The sequence below is a fragment of the Falco biarmicus genome, chromosome 1 (assembly GCF_023638135.1).
Source record: "Falco biarmicus isolate bFalBia1 chromosome 1, bFalBia1.pri, whole genome shotgun sequence".
NCBI classification, from domain to species: domain Eukaryota; kingdom Metazoa; phylum Chordata; class Aves; order Falconiformes; family Falconidae; genus Falco; species Falco biarmicus.
The window spans coordinates 108,788,987-108,811,801 of NC_079288.1; the positions used below are offsets into that span (position 1 = coordinate 108,788,987).

The window sequence follows — 22,815 nt, forward strand, 5'->3', positions numbered from 1 at the left end:
GACACAGATGCATAGGAACAAAGATTCAGGATTTTCTTTCCCAGTCAGTTTTCATTGTTTTATTATTTTAAAGAAACAAGTGATTGAACGTAAAGCCCACAACCAGCTCTTACCTATCTGGTACATTTAGTGGGAGAATTTTGTTGTCCTCCACTGCTATAAAGTACCTGTCAAAAAAAAAAAAAAACCAAAAACAAAAACAAAACAACCAACAGTGTAAAACCTCATTCTGACTCCAATTCCAAATATCACTGAAACAACACCTTAAGTGTCTCAAAGCCCACTGACAGGATCTGCTGGAGACAGCCTGTGTTTCTCTCTGCTCGAGCTGGCAGTGCTCAATTCCCGGCCTAAATATGTGCCTCTCTCTGTGTTGCATCTGTTTTGCATGGTCAGGTAGACAAACAGGGTCACTGGACTGAGCTGCCTTAAAAACAACCAACCAGGGGAAAGGTTTTCACTTTTAATCCAGGTCATTTGATTCATCTGGTTTGCCACAGTCCCCCATCCACAAAAAATGTTTTAATACAAACAGAGGGAATGGGTGGGACAAGAACAACAAGCAACAGGGGTCAGACAAATAGCTTAAGCTGGCCCTGCAGCTGAAAACCAACATCCACAGACCATGAACAAAGCCACATCCTACAATATAACTGCCTCTCAGGTTGAGCATAGCTGCTGATCACGTATTTATCACTCCCAAATTCACACCGCAGTTGTCTGCCTGCATGCTTGGAGACAGCCCAGCTCAGGGCAATGCAAGTCTTGTGTGCATTTTGATAAGAAGTACTAGTGACAAAGTGAGGTGTCAGCATTAAGGTGCTGGCAAGTCATCAGTGCAGTGCTGGATGCTGTGGATTTTGAGTCTGCACCCCAAAGCAGGGCCTAAGTGCTTCTCCCAGAGCTCTACCAACTCATTCAAAGAAAACATAATGAAAGAGAATTTTTGCATTTTTGCCTGTTTCTTTTCAGGCACCTCCCAGTAACGTGAGCCAGGAAGAAGGTAAGGTCTGAAACTTGGTCTGGATAGCACAGAAACTCAGGGATAAAAATGTGATTCTCCAGGTCATGAACTGGCACGGACTGGCCCCTGCCCATACCATGGTGCCTTCCCAGCCCCACAGTAACAGACAGAGCATCCCCAAATGGCTCTCTGTACTGAGATGCAGCCCACACCACAGTGGTACTTCTGACTGCCCCAGCCTAACTTGGGGTTACTTAATAACCAAATAACCAACAGGAGATAACTTACACTATCCATAATCCAGCTGATGTGAACAGGGTGAACACAAGAGGTAAAAACATCCACACACTGCATTTCTTCCCATCCATACCTGCTAGAAACAAAGAACAAAGTAAAAACAAAAGAAAGAGGGAAGAGGTAACCACTTGCCTTGGCCCCCTGCCTTTTGAAAGTGGGAAAAGCATCTGCACAGCAGCTGCCAAAGCATCCCAAGATCAAGCTCCTAACAGCCAGGCAGCAGGCACTGAAAACCTTTCATACTGTCATTATTAGCACAAGGGGTTAACCTGCTGCACACAACAGAGCATAAAAACAAAGGCACAAATTGCCTGGAGTTGTGGAGTGGAAGACTTTTCAGACACGCCTACAGAATTTGAGTGGTTTTCAAAGTATTTTTCCTAAGCATTTTGCACAAGGTGACACCACAAGACCCACCGCCCTAACTCCTTGCTACCTCCCACAGGCACAAGGCTCGGCAGCCTCCTTCTCAGGATCATTACTGATTCCACACACGCTGCCTCAGCAAAGCCTGCAGCATGAAGGGAGAAGGATGCACGTGCTGTCTCCTCATCTCCACAAAGCACAGGACCAGCTCCTATCCTGGCTGCAGCAATCAGCTAAAAATAGCATTCAGCTGCACTCAGAGCGGAGCCGAGCTCCAGTGCCAGCACCCAGAGTACTGTCAGGATGAGGTGTTACAAACAGCATCAGCTCTTGACATGAAGACACTGTGAAATCCTGCACGGGGTGTAAGGATGCTGTGTACACCACCTCCTGAGGAAGCGTTTGTCCTCCAGACGAGATCACATTGGATGAGCATCTGAGATGCAGGGCTGTTTCTGCAGCAGCGTGCAATTCAGAAATGCTGCTGCGTTGCTGTGCTGCGGACACAGAGAGCCCTATGTCTCCCTGCAAGTCCCCTGACAATGGATCAAACATATCCTCATGCTCTGTCCTCCTCCGTAAACGTTCCTCCAGGCACCAGCACAGCCAAAAGACACAAACAGAGTGTGAACACCATGAGGCTCACAGCTCTGGTCCCTGCTTGACTTTCACCGGGGCAGCAGCAGCACCTGTGCCCTTGTGCTCTGCTTCCTCCTCCCTCTGTAGCCTGCTGCAGGGCAGGCATTTCCTGGGGTCACTGAGGTCCCCATGGGACAGGGTGCCAGGGCAGCTCGGACATGATGGCCTCTCATTACACCCTGCTTGTATTTGCAGCTCAGTTACCTCATCCAGGTCCTTAAAGCAATGACTTTTCCCTTTGCTCTGAAGAAAGCACCCATGTTGTCAGCCGCCTCCTCTTCCTCCTCCTCCCAGGTGCCCTGGCTTTCCTACACCTGCAGCACAGGAGCCATGGTCTCTGGGAGCTGCTGCCCTGCCCTCTACCCTATGTGAAAAGTCACAGAAGAGAGTAAGCACCCTCACGGTGCCACGGCCTGCCCCAGCTCACAACTCCCACATGGCAGCTCTGGGCTGCAGAGTCAACACTGGCAGGACACTGCATGGGGCCCACAGCAGCAGAGGCTGAAGGAGTTGAGGTGAGGCTCCCCAGACCCTGAAGAAGGCATGGCAGCATCATACTTACCCCTAGGGGCCAGCTGTCCTGTCTTCACATCCCTGCCAGGGTACAAAACAAAACCCTTGCAGTACCCTGACCCACACCACACTTGCACAACACCATGAGGCCACGACTTGGTGCTGTCTGTACAGATAGCCTCGAGTGAGGCTGAATGGCAAACCTCAAAAGACAGAAAAGCACTCAAATAAGGTCTCTCCCTGACCTGGGAGCAGAGAGAACTGCAGACAGGGAGCATGAAATGATGCCAGCGTTAAGTATGTCAATTTAAAAGGCAGTCAGCTGCTGCGTGTACACAGATCTTTAGCGTGGTGTAACAGATCAGAAGAAATTATCAATGAGGGTGGACTAGATTTCCCCACCCATCTCATCTCTATTCCTCTCCTCCCACACCGGAGACACAAAGCGTTTCCCAGCTCTGTTCCCCGCACAGCCCTGCTGCAGCAGTCACAACTGTTCTGTGAAGCTCTGCCCTGGCCTTTTCCTCTCGCAGCCCATCAACATGCAGCAGCGTCCCTTGGCTGGTGTTGGCCATCGCTCTGGTACCGGGAGACCTTATCAGCAATGTCAAAGACCACTTCCAGGTGGCAGCTGCCTCACCTGCAGCAGGGTGCCCCTGCCAGACCCTGGCAGCACAGTGCCCAAGTGCTGGCACTCTGTGCAAGCCATAGCTGCAGCTGAGTTCCCTGCTCCTGTCTTGACTGAAGGGGAGTAGGCAGGTAATGTCACCTTCTGTTACAGCCCGTGTTTCCTCTGCAAGGCTGTTAATGCAGTGCTCAGCTCTCCTCTTTTCTCTGGTGGTGGCTGGACTAAGCCAAGGTGACACAATTCTTTCAGGTCAGGGGATGGCAGATCTTACTATTTACCCTTCCCCTTTGGAAATGTACAAAGGATTCATATAAGCAATAAAAGCAAATACTAGCCATAATACTTGTCTTCGTTAACAGGTTGCCACAGCTCCTCCGCCTTCCAGCACGCCTCCCAGCCAAGAAATAGCAGCCTTCACAAGCTATTTCAGCGCTGTCTGTCGTGCAGAAAGGGAGGTGGCACAGGGCTTTTTCCTCAAGCAAAGCAGCAAGACAGCACACAGCGATGGTGACTCCACACCAGGGTAAGGTGGGGAAGTGTGAAAATGCTGTCCAGATAACTATTACTCTGTGCTGAGCTCTGCTATGGAGCCGGGGCAGGACTGGTGCCCAACCTCATCAAAGGCAGCGTGACACAGCTGCAGATTCATCCCCTTGGAAAACAGCCCTGTGCTTAATATTCACTGTGCTGTACAGAGTCCCCTTCTATCAACCAGTAACAGAAAATGACATCCCAAATCAGTGCATAATTAATGAATGACCAGCATAGAGCGCAGCATCCCAATGGGAAGCCAGGGCCATAGTTCAGAGAAACACATTAATTTCAGCCAGTTAAAAAGAAACACCTAAAGAACATACCCCCTGCATACCTCTCATCGCAGCGGTTGCGTTTGCACCAAGGAAAAAGGACAGCACTCCCAGGGAGTGCAACAATGACCTGCATGGGGCCACGTCTTCACCAGAGCTCAGTGCAGCCAGGGCTGGACCTTTTGCAAAATAACCACCCACATCAGGCCGGCCAGCCTCACAGGGTGCCAAGTTCTGTGCAGGCTTGCCTCTCAAAGCAGGCAGCAAGAACTGACCAGGAAAAGATGTTACTGCTACACACCCTCCTCTGACAGGCTCTGTGCCGAGGCATGGGTGCGGGACAGCACGAGCAAATACTCTCCAGCACACCCTTGGATGGAGAGCAGGGGGGCAATGGCTGGACGAGCAGTGTTGCTAGCCCCCGACAGCCCACACAAGAGGAACAGGCTGCCTGCATCTGACAGCTGAAATACCAAAAGCCGGAAAGAAAGGTCCCTTTCTCCCATGTCCCCAGGTGGCAATACCTTTTAATGCTATCCATTGGCACATGCCACACATTCTTGAAGATGTTTCACCACCCCCATGTGGGCAGAGGATGGTTTAAAACCAGGACTGAGCTTCTGCACATTTCTCATTCACTCCCTCTGTGTTATTTGGGCACCAGGAACAAAATTACATGTAACCTCACTGCCCTTCCACAGGAGAAACCCTAAGCATGTGCCAAACCTGCCTAGCTTTGCACTGGCATTCAGCAAGCATTCTCAGCAGTTGCCTTTGGGTTAACCTGTCCTCTTCAGGGAACGGCTCTGATGTTCGTGTCTTCAAGCCAGAAGACCTCCATGCACACTAAGACCAGCACTTCTAACAGCAGCCAGGAAAAAGAGAACAAGCAACCCAAATGACAGCCTCCCCTGAAACACCACAGCAGTTTAGCCAAAACAAAATCCCAAGAGTGATAGGAAAAATAACCTAAATTCTCTGTGGGAAATGTAGGAACAGTTTCTTTGACAGCTAGGTGCTCCACAGGGAGGACATAAAGTCAACCTTGTGCTTCACCACTCTGTTCTGCATTGCCGCCGTGACCAGTGATGCCAAATCTGAGTAATCAACTCCAGCTGGCCACAACAGCCATCTCCACCAGCCCATGTTTTCACAAATAAACATACTGCATCCAGGAGGCAGTGGGTAATTGCATACACCCATTTGTCTTCCATTTTTAAGGCTTGCACAGAAAGGCCTTCAGTGACAGAAAGCCCTCTTGGTGCAATAGATTCACAAGGCTAATAAAAACGTGTTTTCAGCTTCACAGCTGACCCCAGCCAGAGCCAATGCACCTTCCCAAAAGCACATGCTGTAGTTTTCCAGCCCCTCTTGACTCACAGTCTCACACCATCATTGCAAAAACCCTGCTGAAGCACGCTCCTGCTGCCCGCTACCATGGATCAGGGTGCAGAACTGCAAAGGGTTTCACTCCAGCACTGCCACAGGGTGTGTCTTGAGAATTCCTCTCTATGCAGGCTTACTCCCTTATCTTCATTCCCATTTTTATGTCTAAATCTGCTCAGACTGTCACCTGTTTGCTCTGCTTTTATTAACATTGCCCCACTACACCCCCTCAACCAATTAAACTCCCATTCCTCTAACATACACACTTCAATTACAGTAGGCAGCTCACCAAACGTATACCGCAGCTTGCTCAAGGTTCATTTAATGTGAGCATCTTAACTTCATCTGCCAAGCAAAACTACAGGCTCCTCCTGAAGTTGTTTTTGCCACAGAACATGAATGTAAGGAAGGAAAAAATTACCATGTTAACAGCATCGTACATCTTTTTTAAGACTGGAGCATGCAGATGCATTTCAAGGGTCCATACGCAAGCTGTGTAACAAGACAGAGCAACGCTCCTGCATTTCACACTGCTAGGCCATTGAGTCATTGCAGAGAATAGGTGGGGAGGCAGAAGCACTGGGAGGAGGTGGAGGATGCTGTTCAAAATATACAGCAAGTCATAAAGAATTGCTGTCAGTCAGCAACGATCAAAGGGGAACGAACACAATTTTTTGGGGGGAGCCCACTCTCTGTTGCTCTCTTGCTTTGAAAAGCAAAAATAACCACAGTCACTTGATACCTAATCACTGTAACAGAGCGGATACAAACCTGCGCATTACATAACCTGCCACCCACAAGTCACAAATGCCAATGTAAGAAAGCAGAACATTTTCAGGTTTATCTCAAGGTTCCCAGACTGAGTGCACGACAAGAGATAAGGCATGCCAGAGACTTGTAAACACGTAACAAAATAGTGGGGTAACAGGAAAAGAAGCAATCCCCTCTGACAGCAGGTTATGATGCTCTGCTTGCTCTGGGTACCCACCTACCATCTCGAGGGTGTGCAGAAATGTCTTTTTCATTTATTTAATATACGAGAGGAATGGGAAAAGGTGAAGACATTGCTGAGTTACGTATGGGGGAAGCAGAAGATGCTTCAGTAATCCTGCAACAATGTTAAGAGACAATGCTTTCACCCACAGAAACATCTATATGTATTTCATGTCTCACTTCGCACACTGTAAATGCATTCAGTGTGCTAATGAAATGCTCTGGCCAACACAAACTTAACAGTGATGGGCGAAGTGCACCAAAGGAACGCAACCTTCTAGCCACCAAAAAGTGGGGGCAGAAAAGGCTGTATTAGCATCCACTTGCCCGCACTGTCCCTCCAAGCTTCCCCAGGAAGCAGTCTCCCGGAGTTGTGTAGAATTAATTTGTTATCAATGCTGTAAATATATATAGATTCAGCCTTTCCCGAGTGCCTTGGTAAGAAGCCTACGCAAATGACAGTGTATCCTACCCAGAGATACTCCTGCAGCACCCCTGGGTCCCGATATCAGCGTCACTCCTCTGCACCCTACTGTCCTTCAGAGAGTGCCCTGGGTATGCTGCTTCCCGCTGCCGCACCACCTGTGCCCTCAGCCGCACGGGGGTACTTACAGGCCATTTGTGAACCAGCGTTGAGCCGCTACGTTACAGCCAGAGACACTGACTGTAAACTCTTCTGGGCTGAGTCTGCCTTTCTCGCATTTGGCGTTGTACAAACTAGGCACGTCCTGCTTCAAGACCAGGCTCCTGGATGTTATAAAAGAGAAATTAATATAATTTTCCACCTTAGGACCAGAGGGGTGTTTTGCAGGCTTTGACAGCGCTGTGCTCTGACCCGCGCACCTACGTCAGCCTGCAGTGACTTCCGCGAGGTCCCACTGGTGCCACGAGCAGGGCTCAGGCAGTCATGGCCCTCAGCCTGCACCAGGCAAAGGAGGCAGAGGCAGGAGCTGGGTAAGGCAGAAGGTGCTCATCCAGTTTAAACAGAAATAGCTGGGTCAGCAGGTGGTAGAACCAGCTAGGAGCAGCCAGGACTTAGTGAGACTCACAGCGAACTGAGGAGCGCTGCATTTTGCCGGTGCTGTGTGTTTGTTTGTCCTAGGGACCCCATTCTGCTTGGGAGCACCCACGGCAAGATTCAGCCCTCCCAGCTTCTTGTGACTTCAGGAGCTGTATGAGCCAGGCAGCAACCAGCCCCCAGCAAGTCCTCCCAGTGCAGGTGTGTTGGACTGCCCATGCCCCAGGGCAGAGGTGCTCAAGACTGGGGCCACTTTAGCCAGACCTCTCCTGAGATGCAAGAAAAGTCTCCAGCAGAGAGTCTTAATGCAGACCCAACCCCACAGTCCCACACCATCACCACAAGGCCACATTTTCCCCTTACACAATTAGCCAGCCCTCTGGTCTGGGATGCCTGTGAGAACAGCACTTACCCCAAAGTCTCAGCCAAACCCCAAAGTGAGAACTGCTGGAAAACGAGGAGGGCTATTTATGTCCTCATAAAAGACAGCAAAGCTCTCCCTGCTGCAGCTATGCTGTGAGGAAGGAGTCTCTGAAACCTCCTCCTTGCTCTGCAAGTCATACACAAATGCAGGCAGGTGTTGTGTCAAAGCCCAGGAAGTCTGAGGCACCGTGCAGACAGGCTGTCCAGTGACCACCCTCCACCTTAACCGCCCCAATCTAATGACCATTGCCTGAACCAGCAACAAGTAGAACAGGTGTTTCTCCTCTTGTAAGGTACAGTGATCTTGACAATGATTGATAGAAGTCTGCAGACGTGTTTTATTTGCTCCTCAGTTCCAAAACCATGAATGCCTTCAAGCATTTCCAATGCGCATGAGCAAGCAAAGCCAAGACACACATTACAACAGAAAGGGGCAGACGCCTGCCCGAAATTTCTGTCCCATTATCAGGAAAACAACGTAAGTGTTGGGAGCAGCAAAGACCACACAACAGGGAGGTGAAACCTGGCAAAGACAGATACATCATGTTGACTTACAGATAAGCTTTGAAGGTAAGGAAAGACAAACTAAGCCCAGAAGAGCAGACTTCACAGAGCAGTTATTCCTGGTTACAGCTTCTCTTCCTGTACTTCATGGATGAGAGAGTACATGCCTTGAAGGCCAGAACAGCTCCAGGTTTCCCTCCCCTTGCTACCCCACCACTGTTGGTTTTTTTTCCCCAACAAACACAAAACACACACTCAAGCTACAGAGCTTCCCATGCAGTGTAAGCAAGGCTTTTCCCAACAGTTCACCTTGTCTTTCACCTCTCTTGCCCCTTCTACCCCTCTTCTATCCACTGTTCGGAAGCACAAGCTCCTTTCTTCACTGCACTTTGCAGCTCTATGTTTTTGAAGAGCTGTGCACTGTCCCCAAAGCAGCATTTCCTTATGCTACACCAGTGGGCACCACCAGCTGAAGCGTAAATACCAAGCAGCCTGCACATGCCAGTCATGGGGAAAACACCCAAGGCCCGTGAGTTTTCAGGGAGTGTGGCACAGCACATCAAGCTTTCTCAGGACAGTTTTCCCTCACCAACCTCTTCAGCCTGAGGACTCGTACCTCCTGTACTGCTCACATGGCAAACTAAGGTCCTCTTCCCCTTGTATTGACCACCAAAGCACCAGAGAAGCAGCAATGACATGATGGGCCAGAGGGTAAACTGCAAGGAATGGACGTGCAGTACCCATGACTTGCCTTTTGTCATTACTCTAAGGTAGCCCTCTCTGGCATACAGACAGTCAAGGGTACGACCTACCCCACGTGTCTTTTAGCTCTGTTTAAACCTGTGGAAATCCTTTGTCGTGAGACAAGGTAAGCAATCACATAAGCATTTCTGTGGCTTTCACCACTGATGCACCAGTATTCCTTATTTGTAGGAATTAGTTAAATTTATTTACCACTCTCCCAGGCTGCTGCAACCATTAATCGCTGTTTGCAAAGTGCTCAGGTGAGCTATGAGGAAGGTGCAGTACAGCGTTTCACTTCATGCAAACCCATTGAAAACATAATAGAGGGAACCAGGGAACAGCCTCCACCTGCTGAACAGGGGCCAAGCCTGCAAGGCTGCTGTGACCAGCCTCTCCAGCACACCCAGAGGGCTTAAACATTCTGCTCCCTTTTGAAATATTTTCAGAGACAGGCTTGCCTGTAGCACAAGAGATATACATTAAATTAAAAACCACATGAAACCACCTCTAAGAGCATTCAGCCGCACCAAGACCACACTGGGGAGGCTCTCCTTGACAAAGCTGTGGCCACCTCCAGTGGCTTGGTCAGGCAAAACCCACTCCTGCAGTCCTGTGGGGTCAAAACTGACAGGCCACTTGCTGTTCTGGCTCAGGCAGCCATCACTGCTGATCCCCACAGTTCCTCATGGGGAGCAGGAAATAAGATAGGGAGGGCAAAAGTTCTCTCCGTAACTACCTGGATCTGCCCCAGCTCAGGAAATTGAAAGGGGGATACTGGACACTCCCCGCACCATTGCAGCAGACTGGCCCAAGTTCCCCAGGCTTTTCCTCCCTTCCCACTGCTCCCTGCAGGAGAGGCAGTCCAGACCTCTCCTAACAGCACCAGAGAGCACCTCGGCCTCCCCTCCCACTGGACTCGCTGACCATGCCACCTGTTCCACTGGGCAGCACAGCACCCAGGCACTGGGGAGGAAGCCTCTGTTTGTTATGTGTGGTGGGCAGGGTGAGGAGCAGGCTTCCCTTCTGCCTTGCACACAGGACCTGCCCTCCCTGAGGGAGCCAGGTCTGCACGCCTGCCAAAGGCAAACACTTCTCAACTGAGCAAACAGCACTCTTACAGAGAGACTGCTGCTCTTGTAGGCAGCTCTCCCTTGCAGGCACGACCATCCAGAGGCATCCAGAGCATTAAAAATTTGCATTAAACCCCATGCAAGGTAATCTATAGATAGTTTAACAATTCCTTTCATGGCTTCTGAAGCTTCACCACTCTTCTTTTCCTCTCCTCCCTCCTCCTCGTTACTCCACCCTTCTCCCTCCTCCTGTTGCCTTTCATATCTCTCACGACACCTTCATCCCCGCACCTCAGGTGACCACTTCTGCAACCTGTGGGGACCCAAGGTGAGGGGAGCCAGGCACCTAGGGAACTTTGCAAGTCTTCTTGGGACAGCAAAAAATATCATTATCCCCATTTTACGCAATGGGGCCAGTGAGTTGCTCACCGAGAGGTCACATGGGAAATCGGTGACACAGAGAAGCGAACATTCAGAGTCCTGGTCCAAGCCCTCTACTGCAGCAGCAGCTTCATCACCTGCCAGCCACCCTCCCTCACAGTTTATTCCTCCCAATATATTGCTTAGGATCATCTCCCTCCTTTCCCACAAACCTTTTTCTCTGCTTTTTTGGTCCTGCTTATCCTGCAATCAGAGCTCATTGTTTCAGCTTGGACTGTAAGATCTGGATCTTGAAATGCTTTTGTTGGGCCAAACCACAATCTTGCAATCTCGGGCTGCCCGGAAATGGCTAGGGGTGGAGAGGAAACCACGGACATGACATTACTTCCAAGAAAAAACAATTGAAAATGTTGGTGTTCATACAAGCACACATCCCTGCTCTGCATCTGAAAAGCAAACACTGCAGCACAAAGAATCTTAAAGAAGGGGAAACGAAACAACTGCACTGACTTCTACCATCCAGGCTCAGAAAACGCTGACAGCTGGACACGAGGAACAGAATAAGCAAATAGTTTGACTTTTAACAGTACAACAGTGAAAACAGGAGCCAGACGTTTCTCAAGCAAATACGAGTCCCCATTCTTTACCCTGTTACCCAGAGGCAGAAAGCCAGCAAGAATCAAGACCTCTTCTTTTAGGCACTTTTATCCATTTGACAAGACATGACAGGCGGGCGATATGTTGGGATATACCTTTCGCACACTTCCCTCCTCCATATTGAGTTGCTGTTCATAATTAACCATACACGTGTACATTGCTATGGCGTAAGGACCATGTGAATATTGATCGGACAGTCCTTAAGGTCACTTTAAAAAAATATATAAAAAAATAATAATAAAAAAAAGGCAGGAGGGCAGAGCAGCTCAGAACTCCCCCAGGCTTTCCAGCCTGAGGACTCTGAACCAAGCACGCTGCTGCAAGAGAGAGGTAAGGCTGAGGTGCCAAGCGACCCCATCACCCTGGGACACCAGCGCCCAGCACCGCCTGGTCTCATTCTCTCAGAGGCAGGATCAGGATCTTGCCCGTCCTTCCCCAGGGAGCCCAGCAGCCTCTCCCAAAATCTCCTCCCCTCCCGGGAAGGTAACGGGACACAGCCTGCACCTCAGGCATGCCGCCGGGGCGTGGGGGCGGCAGGACCTGTCCCACCCCACAGCCCCAGCCCAGGCGCTTCCCCAGCCGCGGGCAGCGGGGTGCCCGATGGCCCTGCCGAGCCCCGCCACCGCCAGGTCCCCAGCGCCGGCGGGACGCCACAGGGGGTTCGGACCCGCGACCCGGGAGAGCCCCTCCGCAGCCGAGCCCTGCAGGCCCCGGGCCAAGCGGCCCCAGCCGCCTCACCCGGCCCGCGCCTCCCTGCCTGCCCCAGCAGAGCTCGGCACGGCCAGCGCGGGGGCCGGGGCTCCCGCCGAGCCCCCGCGGTGCCCCCCGCCGGGCCCGCCCCGGCCCCCCGCGGCCCCGGGCAGCCCGGCCGCCCCCCGCCTAGGCCGCCCCCCGCCGGGGGCACCCAGGCCACGGGCGGGGCAGGGGGCGACGGGGCAGGGGGAGCGACGGCCGGCGGGGGTGCGCGACGGGGCGGCGACAGCGCGCCGGGAGGGGGCGGGGGGAGCGGGGGGGTCCCGACGCTCGTCCCAGTCGCCGCGGGGGCGGCTCCTACCTGCGGGCGGCTCCGGTGGCGGCGGCTCCGGCCCCGGCAGCGGCGAGTGCGGGGCGGGCTGGGCCGAGCGGGGCGGGCCGTGCCCGGGGAGGTGGCCCGGCATCGCCCCCGCCCCGCACGGGCGGGGCCTGCGGCCGCGGCGGCCGTGGGGCTGGGCTCGGCGCGGCCGTGCTGTCCTGCAGCCCCGCCGGGCCGGGGGCGGTGGGGTGCGGCCGCGGCGCCCGCTGCCCACGTCTCCGCCGAAACCGAGCCCCATGCTCAGCTCCGGCACCGGGCGCGGGCCCGGGCAGGCTGTTCCTGGCACCGCGGCGGGGCGGGCTGAAATCGGCCGCGAACGGGTCCCTTGTCTGTCGCCCCCCAGCCCGCCCGCCGCAGTCCCGGCAGCACCTGCCCAGCCTGTGGCCCTGGGCAGCCCTCAGCCGACGGGGAGACCCGAGGGAAGCAGCCAGCCAGCAGCAAGAGACCGCAGGAACAGCCTGTGCCAGGCTGCCCCCTGCCACCCCCTTGCCCTTTCCGAACGGACGGTGGGCTTCGTGGTCACCGTCAAGCCTCTCTGCGGTAGGAATTTTGAGAGGAAACATTCCCAGCAAAACAGGTTGGCAATAGCCGCTGGGGAAGCTTTCCTGGGGTGGAGGGATCCCTTCACTGTCTGACCTTCGTGGCGTTAAGTCAACATAAGCCTACCACCTTTTTCTCCTCTCCCCTCTCTGCCAGGCTGGAGCAGGACCGATGTGGTTATTGACTGTCTTGCTTATTCTCCTAAAATGCAGATAAGGTGTCACTTATTCCAAGTTTTGCCCTGGCGCTAACACTCAGGAAGCAACACAAGATGGCCACCCACCTAAATCCACGCCAGGCCCCGGCAGCGAGCCGAGTTACACAGCAGCAGTGTATCAGTATTTTATACAGAGTCTTCCTAGTGCCCGAGGAACGCTCCTTTGCCCTGCAGCTGCGGCCCTCGTAGCACACCCTGGAGAGTTTGTCTCTCTGATCCCTGGGGACTACAGGCCCTCAGAGCACGTGCAGCACCAGCAGGTCCCCTGAACGCTCACCGACATGGCTGTGTCTCTGCAGCGGTGGCACTGCTAAGGGAGAGGACAGCCACTCTTGTAGAAAGGCAACTGCTGTGTATGCTTTTTGGTGTTTTAAAGGCTGAGGGAGCTATTTTTAGAGCTGAAATAACCTTCTTCTTGCTCTGCTGTTTCAAATCTTATGTTATCCTGGACCAATAAACGGCTCTTCGCAGCATTTGCTTTTTGCAGCCCCACAGGGTCTGGAGATCTTGGCTAGGTTTTCCCTCTGCGTGCACCGACGTTGCTGCCTCATGGCACTGCCACGCTAAGGAGCTGCAGGCCACCACAGGTGACTGCCAGGTGTGGCTTTCCTTGGGCAAGGAGGTGCTATTGCCCCCATGTCACCAAGGCAGACCCCAAAATCAGGTGCCTGGAAAAAAGTTTGCTTGAAGTATCAGCATTAACCGCATCCCTGGCTGCAAGGCTTCCTGCCACAACAAAAGTCAAGAAAGCTCACTGCGAAAGTAACAGAGGTGGGGGGGAGGTCTCTGAGTTCAGTAACCTCTGGCTTTCCACAGCTGAGGCTGAAGAAACCGTTCTGTCAAACAAGCGAGAAGTAACAGTGCTCAGCCCCAGCGATTCTGGCCAGAAAGGAAAACACAGCGACTAATCAGGAACCACCTTAGTCACTCCTGTCGTCAGCCAAAGCTGGAAGGAAAACAATGCAGCATATGGGATTTTAAAGCAATTTCATTTTTGGTAAACTCTGAGCGTCTGAGACATTTTGTTCACAACTCTTTTTGGAGCAGATGGTGTCCCTTTGAGTGCTGGAAAATGCACAATTCTGACAGGCCTACCAAAGACCTCTCAAAAATGAAAAAATTGGCTTAAAAAAAGGGCACAGTCTGGGGACAGCGTGTGCTAGAGCCCACCTGGTGCAGGACGCAACGGAGGTGTAGGGAGTAGGGTGCTGTTACGTGGGACCACGGGGATATTTCCTGCAATCCCTTCTTCACAGGACACCAGTCCCACGGGAGGAACAGCCCCTCTACCGTGAACCTTGTCCTGCAGCATCCCCCCACCAAGGGGTGCGTGGGTGCAAAGGTATGTAGGGAGGCAGGGCATGTGGGGGCATTGCTTTTGAACTGCGTCCCACAATAATGCATCACCTACCTCACTCACAGTAACGCTGCATGTCTCAAAGCCTGCTGCAAGCTCACCTTGGCCTGTGGAGTGAGTCTTCCCTCCCACATATCCACCAACGCTACCATCACAAAAATGAGTAGCCATAAGGACGTTCCCCCATCTCATTTGGGGTTCCGCCTGGCTTTCCCAGGGGTGGGAGTGCCAGAGGCTGACACTGATGTCCCTCCCTGCTCAGCCCATGTCTTTGAAGACACGATTTCAACGATGCTGGTGTCCAGGTGTGGCAATGCTCCTGGGACACTGTGAGCAGTGCATGACTTCTGCCCCAGTCCTCACTGGGTTTTCCTGCTGGGCCACTGAGACCCAGTGGCAATTCACCCAGCCTGGAAAGGGGACCTGCTCCAATGCAAGCGAGTGCTCAGAATTATGGCTTTGCTTTGCTGTCTGCTAATTAATATTTCCTCCCCCCAGTGCTTTACAGCAGCTGCACGTTCCGTGTCCAAATTTCACCATATGAGTGCTCTTCACGGGGACCGAACTATGTGTCATCTCCACATCCGCTTTCTTCCAGCAACAAACAGGGAAAAGGGAATTGCTTTGAGTTTGCTTTCAGTCCTGGGAAATAGATTTACCACCTGGTTTTCCCATCCTGCTTCTTTCTGCTCTAAAGCTTGAGCAAGACCTGGCAAGAAACATCACCCACCCAGAAATGGAAGTGGTGGGGGAAAGGGGCCAGGGAACACTCAGCAGCAGCTATCAGAGCTGCTCCGTACCCTGATGCATGGGCTAAATACAGTGCATGGGCTAAATACAGTGCCTAAGCAACAGTTTCTCAGTTTGTTAACCCTCATTTAATTAGCCAGATCATCTCTCATCAAAGCCATCTGTTCCTTTATCCAGCTTTTTAACTATTGTGATAGACTTCATTTCTCCAGGTGTCCCATTGCTAGACAGATACCGTCTGAGCATGCATGCCCTTGGCTTGGCATTAACAGGTGTGCTCAGGATTTGCTGGAGGGGCGGTCACCTGCAAGTGCTCTCTCTCATCCTAAGAAATATTCCCAGATCCCAGCCCTCCCAGATGAACTGCTCCCTCTTCCCAGCTCACCCGCATGATCTCCACTCAGAAAAATTCACCAAGATTTGGGACTGGAGCAGCAAATTGAAGTGACTCACTCCATCTCACTGCAAGAAAGTGGCACCATTTAAATGGTAAGAATGGAAATAGAGAAAATGGATACAAAATTTCCATTTTTTTTTTTCCATAATAAGAGAAGTCAAAAGAGTTACTGCTGTGATGGCAAATACATCAGATAAAAACAGGACTTGCCTGTGAGACAGTCAGGATCCGAACTGTGAGGAGGAAGCCTTGAAGCGCAGATGAGAGCTGCAGTCTGGTGTGCCGTGGCCCCAGCAGACACGTGTTCTGGCCTGGCAGGACACTGTAAAAAAGACAAATTATTTTTTTTTAAGAATAATGAGATTAAGTAAAATAATTACTTCCTATTATTATGCTATAAACACTAATGGAATTATGTCAGCCAGGAAAATTTAGTACCCCCCGTTAATATTGATGTTAGGCATTACTGCACAGAGAGAGTAGGCACCGTTTCACGTACAGTTTTTATCTGCCGCTGACTAGAGCTTTTCTCCCAGGCCAAGGTCTGCGAAAGAGTTTGTTTGGTTTTGGTTTTGTTGTTTGGTTTTTTTTTTGGTTGGGATTCAACTGCTCATCTGCTTCTCTTTCGGTGGTGGATTTATCTTTACTGATGCAGCTGGTGTGGGGCGGGGCCCCATCTTTACCTGCTTTGGGGCCATACCTTTACTCTCTGCCCTTTTGGCCTTAACCTCAGCTTGGCCATGGCTGGTGCATGAAGTGGGGAGCAGCGGCACAGCTCCTGGCACGAGCTGCAAACCGTTTGCCTCCCTGGGACTTGCTATGGCTGTACCAAAGCCAGCAGGACTGGATGGGTATGGTGGCAGCCGGCACGCAGAGCAACTGGACAGGCCTGCCAGGGTCAGCTGAATGCAGATTTGCAAAACCAGGGTGGGAATTCTGCTATCACTTTCTCAGAAAAAGCCTAAACCAGGGTTTAACTCTCCAGGAAGCAGGGCAGCAGGAGCCGCGCTCCATAAATGCAATGCACCCCCATGTGTGAGGAGTGATTTAAACAGCAAAAGCCTCTCCAAACAGTTCTGCCTGTGCAGGGGCACCCTTGGGTCCTCCACAAACTGAGTGCTTTGCTAGGTTTCAGGGGTTTTGAATTTCTCCCCCAATTCCCCCCACCTAGTAGGGCTGGCATCGCCAGGTGTGTGCCCCTGGACGCCAGACATTTCAGCTCCTGGGCTGGGCACCACGGAGCCAAAGCATTGTGGGAGCTGGGGCATGTGGGCATGTGTTAACAGATGTCTACTTTTCCCACTGGGCTTTGCTTTCAATTTTATTTTTTATTCTTCTTTTAAAAGAAGATTTTACTGGGGATTGTACCTTGATTCCCAGAAATGCCCCAGAAGGTGATGAAAAGGAGCCCCATAACTCCCTGCGAGACCCTTTCTGCATAAGGGTATAGCTATGAAATGGTCTGGCAGCAAAAATATCGAGGTAATACAAGTCTGGCCCGGCTATGCTTTTGGGGCCACAGCCTGGGAGCTGATGCATCATCAACTGTTAAGAATCCCTCCAAACTGAGAGCCCTCCCACCTGCAAATACCCCAAACATCAGCTGACCAGAGCCCCTAGGTCTGTCACCATGTTTCATGCCTGGCATGGACTCCCAGGCTCACATGGACACAGGAGACCTTTCAGACCTCTTTTTTTCCTGGGAACCTCCCACCTCAACAGCTCAGTGTGATACCTGAAGCCAAGCTGCATTTCCCATCTGCTGGGCTTACTTCCAGAAAGCTGCCAATTCCTGGGCCTGAAAAATTATCACTGCTAGCCAGAGGACAGCAGTCACCTTGTGCTTGCACGCTGCAGAAGCAGATTGGGATGCAGATATCACCAGGGGTTGCAAGGGAACAGCAGAGCCACTGGAGGGAGTGGGCAGAAATCCACCCCCAAGGACCCATGCAGCCTCCTCCACATATTGCACCTCGCCGCCAGCCACCCCTGCTTTCACCAGCTATTTTTAAACCAGCTCAGGGATACGGTGACCAGCCTAGTGCTGGCCACACACTCTTTTCCCACCCCAGGCCCCTGTGCAAAGCTCTGCACCCGAGTGCCAAAGGACTAAGCGAAGTTGCGGTGCTGCCACGCAGGACCCTGGCACAGCACCTGGCCCACTGGTGCAAAGCAGGACTGCCGCCAGCGTGGCCGTGGGGCTGCCGGGCAGGAGATGGCACAGGACATGTCCCCTCCGCTTGGCTGCTCTTGACACGTATCTTCAGTGCCAGCGCTCACCCTCTCACCACAGCCCCTTTCTTGAGGTGTAACTCCAGCACCAGCAGGTTTTGCTCACACTTGCCTTCTGCTCTGAGGGTTACCTGAATGCAGCCCAGCCCGTGTGCCTGACCACAGCAAAGATGGGATTAGATGGAACCTGGAAGCTCATCGCAACCTTGACCTCATGCCACACCCCGACGGTTGTGTTTGTACGCAGCCCTAATGGGGCTTCATCAATATTTGCGCAGCCGAGTACATGCTGCAAGTTACAGCTGAAATTCTCTTTTAGCGACTGTGCCAAGTCCCAGGGCAGATGAGCCACCCCGTGACAGGAAGCAGGTGACCTGCTTGGGGGTTTCTGCTTGGGAGTGGAAGGAGCACACGACCCCTGAGGCAGCACTGCATTTCCTAAGGGCCCCACCAATTTCGGGGAAAAAAAGGTAAAGATCCAGTCCCTGCTGCATGACATAGCCTGAGAGCCTGGAAACAGCCTACAGGACAGCGTACAAATACCTCTTCTCAGGTGGTGTTATTCCAGATAGTTCAATGTGCTGGGAACAGTTAAGAGACAACAGACAATCAGGCACTGCCAGACAGTCAGGTCTTAGGGCTAAGTTTGACAGTCACCGCATCCTTGGTTTAGCCCAGCCTACAGCCAGCCACCAACCCGCAGTCCCTCACTGCTTTTGTGCTGCCCAGAAAGTACTAGTGGGGTCCTCTACTACCGGATCAGCAGGAGAGGTACCAAAGTCCACAGAAACGAGCGCAGCTCATGCCTCAGCACCCACCTTACCAAGGTTTCTTTACTTTCAGTTTTTCAAAACCATGGGTGGTTTGCCAACGGTTTCAACATCTCAGATCCCTGAATCTGCCTGGAACTGCTGTTGCTGCTATACCCACGGGGAATGCTAAAATAGAATAAAAATTACCTTGTAATCTCAGGTAGAGAGGTTCAGAATGGCATACCTCTTTACAGGGCAAGTTACTCTTCTTACACCATGTACTTGTCAGAAATCAGATTAAGGAAGTCCAAGTAACAGCAGTACAAAAAAAAAGATACAAAAGGATCTCAAGTATGATAAAGATCAACAGGAAGATGTGTATCCATATGCCTGTAAAGAGCATTCACTGCAGTTCTCCAGCCAGGAAACTGCACAAACAAAATCACGGGAACACCAGTAAGATTAGGCATTTGCTCGTCTTCCCAGCCTTGCTCTTACACTCAAACATGAAGTCCACACCCACTTCCCACGTAATTCTGAAGGCTGGTTCCCAATGATTTTTGCCACTCTCCAAGTGCTTGTCAACCATGCAAAGAAGGAAGGAACAGCACTATCTTTGTAACCAACAGGTCAGAAACCTGCCAGCTCTGGGAGTCCAATTCCACCCTCTCTGGCAGGCACCCTAGGGGGTGGTGGGGAGGCATCTCCCACTCTACTGTGTGCGATTCCCATGTCTGTCAAACAGCCCCAACTGTGGACGAATGCACATCAAGACATGACTTCTGGCACACGCAGGTCTTCAGACATATCTCGGCAGAAACAAGGAGAACTTAATGCAAAATCTAAACAAAATACTTAATAGGTTTGGTTAAAGCATTGTCCTTGTCACATTGGGCTGATATTGTGCTATTAAATTGTGATTTTCACATGCAAGAACTTGCCACGGCTTCCCTTCAAGCTTATGTCAGCTTGCATTTTCTTTTTTCCCCTTAAATCAGCTTGGTCATTAAGCCCAAAGTAATCAAATCTCTCTGTGCCCTTCCGTTTGACAGCACTCCTTTTCCACTGATGAGGCAACCAGAAACGCTGAGGGGGGAGGTATTTTGGAAATGCTGCCCCGAGTGAATAGCTGGAAATGCCAAGTGAAACACCGCTGTAATTCTGATGTGTGATGCACAAAGCTCTTTGCTTTGGGAGATTTTTAAAATAAAACACAGCCGTCAGTCTAACTCGTAAATGTTTATTGTAAATCACTCAAGAGTTTACACATCATTAATGGCAAAGTAACACTGTTAAAACACCTGCTGGATGAAATACAGAATAAAGACAACTCTTTTATATTATATGGCGTCATTTAAAAAACAAGAAACAGAACATAAAAGAAACCATTTAAATTTTATTTTCCAGTTCTTTCCTGAAAATATCTGGGTCTGAGTCTCAGTTATCTCAAGATCCCTGCCTTGCCCAGGGCATCGGCCACACAGCTGGGAAACAGGCACTGCCTCTCTGAGGGACAAGGCAGTGACCTTCTTTATAAATGAAAATCATGCCCTCTATCTTCAAAAGTGCTCCAGTGCTGACAGTACAAAGCCTCTCTCCTGCACTGGCTAACATCTAACACAAAGGGCTATATGTCCCATTAATTCCACATGCCTTTTTTTTTTTTTTTTTTTTTTTTTAAACAAGGCAACTGTTAAAATTCAGATGCTACATAACTGTCTTTATATTTTGCTCAGAAACCAATGGATGTTGCATGCAGCTGAAATATTAGTAGAGACTCTGACTTAGACAAAGGTCAGTTTTCTAAGACCCACTAGTCAAAGGCAGAAAAAAGAAATTAAGAGGCCTCTTGTGCAAAAGGAGCTAAAACATGCATGCATGGATGGCCATGACTGATTAGGATATAACTTAGGTCTCCAAACATTGAAACCGAAGCTTTATTTGGCTTAAGACATGGTTGAGCTCTGTACCTTTACAAATTACGATGCATACGCAACACAAAGGAATCATCTCAACATAGCATCGGATGGTATTTTGGCCTGTACTGAGACTAATCTTCAACACAAAAGCCTGCTCAGCAGTAAATGGTTTTCATATTTAGCAAAGACGACAGAGCACTGGGCTGGCTAACAGGGCTAACAAAAACAAGAAAGCAACTTTTCAAACTAATGTCTGACTAAGTTTAGGCTGATTTTTCCCCTTGGTCATTCTGGTTTTCATCGGTGTCGTTACTGTCCTTTCCATTAGTCTGTGGCTGAAACAACACATTAGGCCCTGCCCCATCCCCTCTGAGGGATGTGTCTCAAAAGCGTATCTCATTAACAGTGGGAACAAAAATCTCCCCTAACTGCACTTGGAAAGGATAGTTAAGTTTCTCCAGCCTGCCAAAGTTTACCATGAACAAGCAAATTACAATGTATTTCAGACATGAGCTACAGTGACTAAAATCAAATCTCTCTCCTGTTTAACTATAATATTAAATAATATATAACATTTTTACACTTAATAGTCTGAAGTTTGGACATAAGACACCTAGTAAGGAAAAAAAGCTGGGGCCGAATCTGTTCCTAGGGAATTAATTTGGCCCAACTGATCTGAAAAAGCTAATTTTACCCAGAGGAAAATAAATCCACCACAGGCACAGGGGTGCATGCACACCCACCCACCCACGTTCACGACAGTGCTGGCAGAGCAAAGCGTTACTTTTCAAGCACTGCCATCTCCAGTCCTTTCTTTGCGAGCCTCGATCATATCCTTCGGAGCCTGTCTGCGGTCAGTGACCAACCCCAACCAAAACATGAAGTCAATGAACCAGGTGGTGGGGTTAAACTTCAGGCCCAGCTCGCTGGCTGAGTAGTCGAATGGGAAGGTGTGGTGGTAGTTGTGGAAACCCTCACCTGAAAAAGAGAGGGAGTTTAAAGACCACACGGCTGGCACATCTGTGAACTTAAGAACACGCGGGTGGGACACCCCAACACCTGCTTCCCAAGTCCTGAATTCAGTGCAGGTTATGCTCCACACCTGGCTAAGGGAGACCTCTGTGGCAGACCCACAGCAGACTCCATTCCAGTGCTTTGGGCTTGGCTCCCCAGTAGGAAGAAGGGGCACACCCCACCCCTTGTGCTCAGGGAAGAAAACAGTCAGTGCTTGAGGAGGGGACACACTCAACCGAGTGAGAAGCAGAGTCACTTCTGCTGTGCTGTCCCCAGCCAGCTGTTGAGAATAGAGGGCTGCTACTGTGAACACATCTCTGCCCAGAGGCTACATGGCATTATCTCAGTGTGGGCACCATGAATAAAGCCAGGGAGCCTTCCTCTAGGATGTGCAAGCTCCGGCCTCTTCCACGCCTTGGCTCCAAGTGGTGTCCAGCTGCAGGTGCCCAAAGCCCTGACCAGGGTGCAAGAGGATGGGGTGTCACTCAGAGTTTGCAAAGCTCTACCCAGAGCTACAGCACTTACCAATGGCTCCCACAGTGACAAAGGTGTTCTGCCTGGGGCTGATGTACTTGTCGTAGGGGCGGTTCCCGTACATGTGAGCGGCGCTGTTGACCAGCCAGGTGACGTTGAGGGAGATGGTGTACCGGAGAATGGAGGCAAGGAAGTACGCGTTCCACAGACTCTCGCCCCAGAGGTACCACGGCACAAAAGTAGGGATCACAAAGCACATCAGCACAACTGAACTCTTGTAGTACCTGTGGGGAAAGGACACCGTTACTATGGTGGGAATAACAGCTAGGATGAAGAGAGGTGGGATCTCTGGAGACTGCCAGAAACCTCTGGCATAACCTGGGTTGGTCCCATAACCAGGAGAGCAGGGAATGTTTCAGATATCCACAGTCATGACATAATTTTTCCAAGTGTAATTCAAAATACAAAGACAACTTGAAACCCTGAAGCAGCAAGTTAACAGTGGAGCTAAACAGCTGAGACACAGTCTCAAAGCCAACGTCTTGAGCTGAGCACCTTTAAACCTGGGGAAGGGCACAGCTAGCTGCACACCCTGCGCCTAGGGTCCAGCTCTGGGACCGGAAAAGCCCGGGGCTTGGCGTGGCATTGGTGGAGCTGTGTCAGAAACACGTTCACCACTAAGAGCTGGCACAGACATTCCCT

General features: G+C 51.1%; 2 protein-coding genes and 1 long non-coding RNA gene across 11 annotated transcripts in view; 1 reads left to right on the plus strand and 2 right to left on the minus strand.

Annotated features, from left to right (window-relative positions):
• Positions 1 to 13,024, minus strand: part of TMEM150C (transmembrane protein 150C) — a 25,989-nt gene extending 12,965 nt beyond the window's left edge. The window contains exons 1-4 of one of the 8 annotated variants that reach the window (XM_056359133.1): positions 12,444 to 12,546; positions 7,205 to 7,339; positions 1,253 to 1,334; positions 114 to 167 (exon numbers count right to left, since the gene is read on the minus strand). In XM_056359133.1, the coding sequence (XP_056215108.1) occupies positions 114 to 167; positions 1,253 to 1,334; positions 7,205 to 7,211 (143 nt within the window). In that variant the 5' untranslated portion in view covers positions 7,212 to 7,339; positions 12,444 to 12,546. Of the gene's footprint in view, positions 1 to 113; positions 1,338 to 7,204; positions 7,340 to 12,443 lie in introns of those variants that run through there. The other 7 variants (XM_056359125.1, XR_008825273.1, XR_008825272.1 and 4 more) reach the window with 7 other exon arrangements.
• A 2,380-nt stretch (positions 13,025 to 15,404) lies between these two features.
• Positions 15,405 to 20,381, plus strand: LOC130158480 (uncharacterized). The gene is made up of 2 exons (XR_008825326.1): positions 15,405 to 15,814; positions 17,072 to 20,381. It is a non-coding gene; the product is annotated as an uncharacterized LOC130158480 (long non-coding RNA).
• Positions 19,927 to 22,815, minus strand: part of SCD5 (stearoyl-CoA desaturase 5) — a 31,563-nt gene continuing 28,674 nt past the window's right edge. For both annotated transcript variants that reach the window (XM_056359146.1, XM_056359153.1), the window contains exons 4-5: positions 22,165 to 22,397; positions 19,927 to 21,603 (exon numbers count right to left, since the gene is read on the minus strand). In XM_056359146.1, the coding sequence (XP_056215121.1) occupies positions 21,413 to 21,603; positions 22,165 to 22,397 (424 nt within the window). In that variant the 3' untranslated portion in view covers positions 19,927 to 21,412. The remainder of the gene's footprint in view (positions 21,604 to 22,164; positions 22,398 to 22,815) is intronic.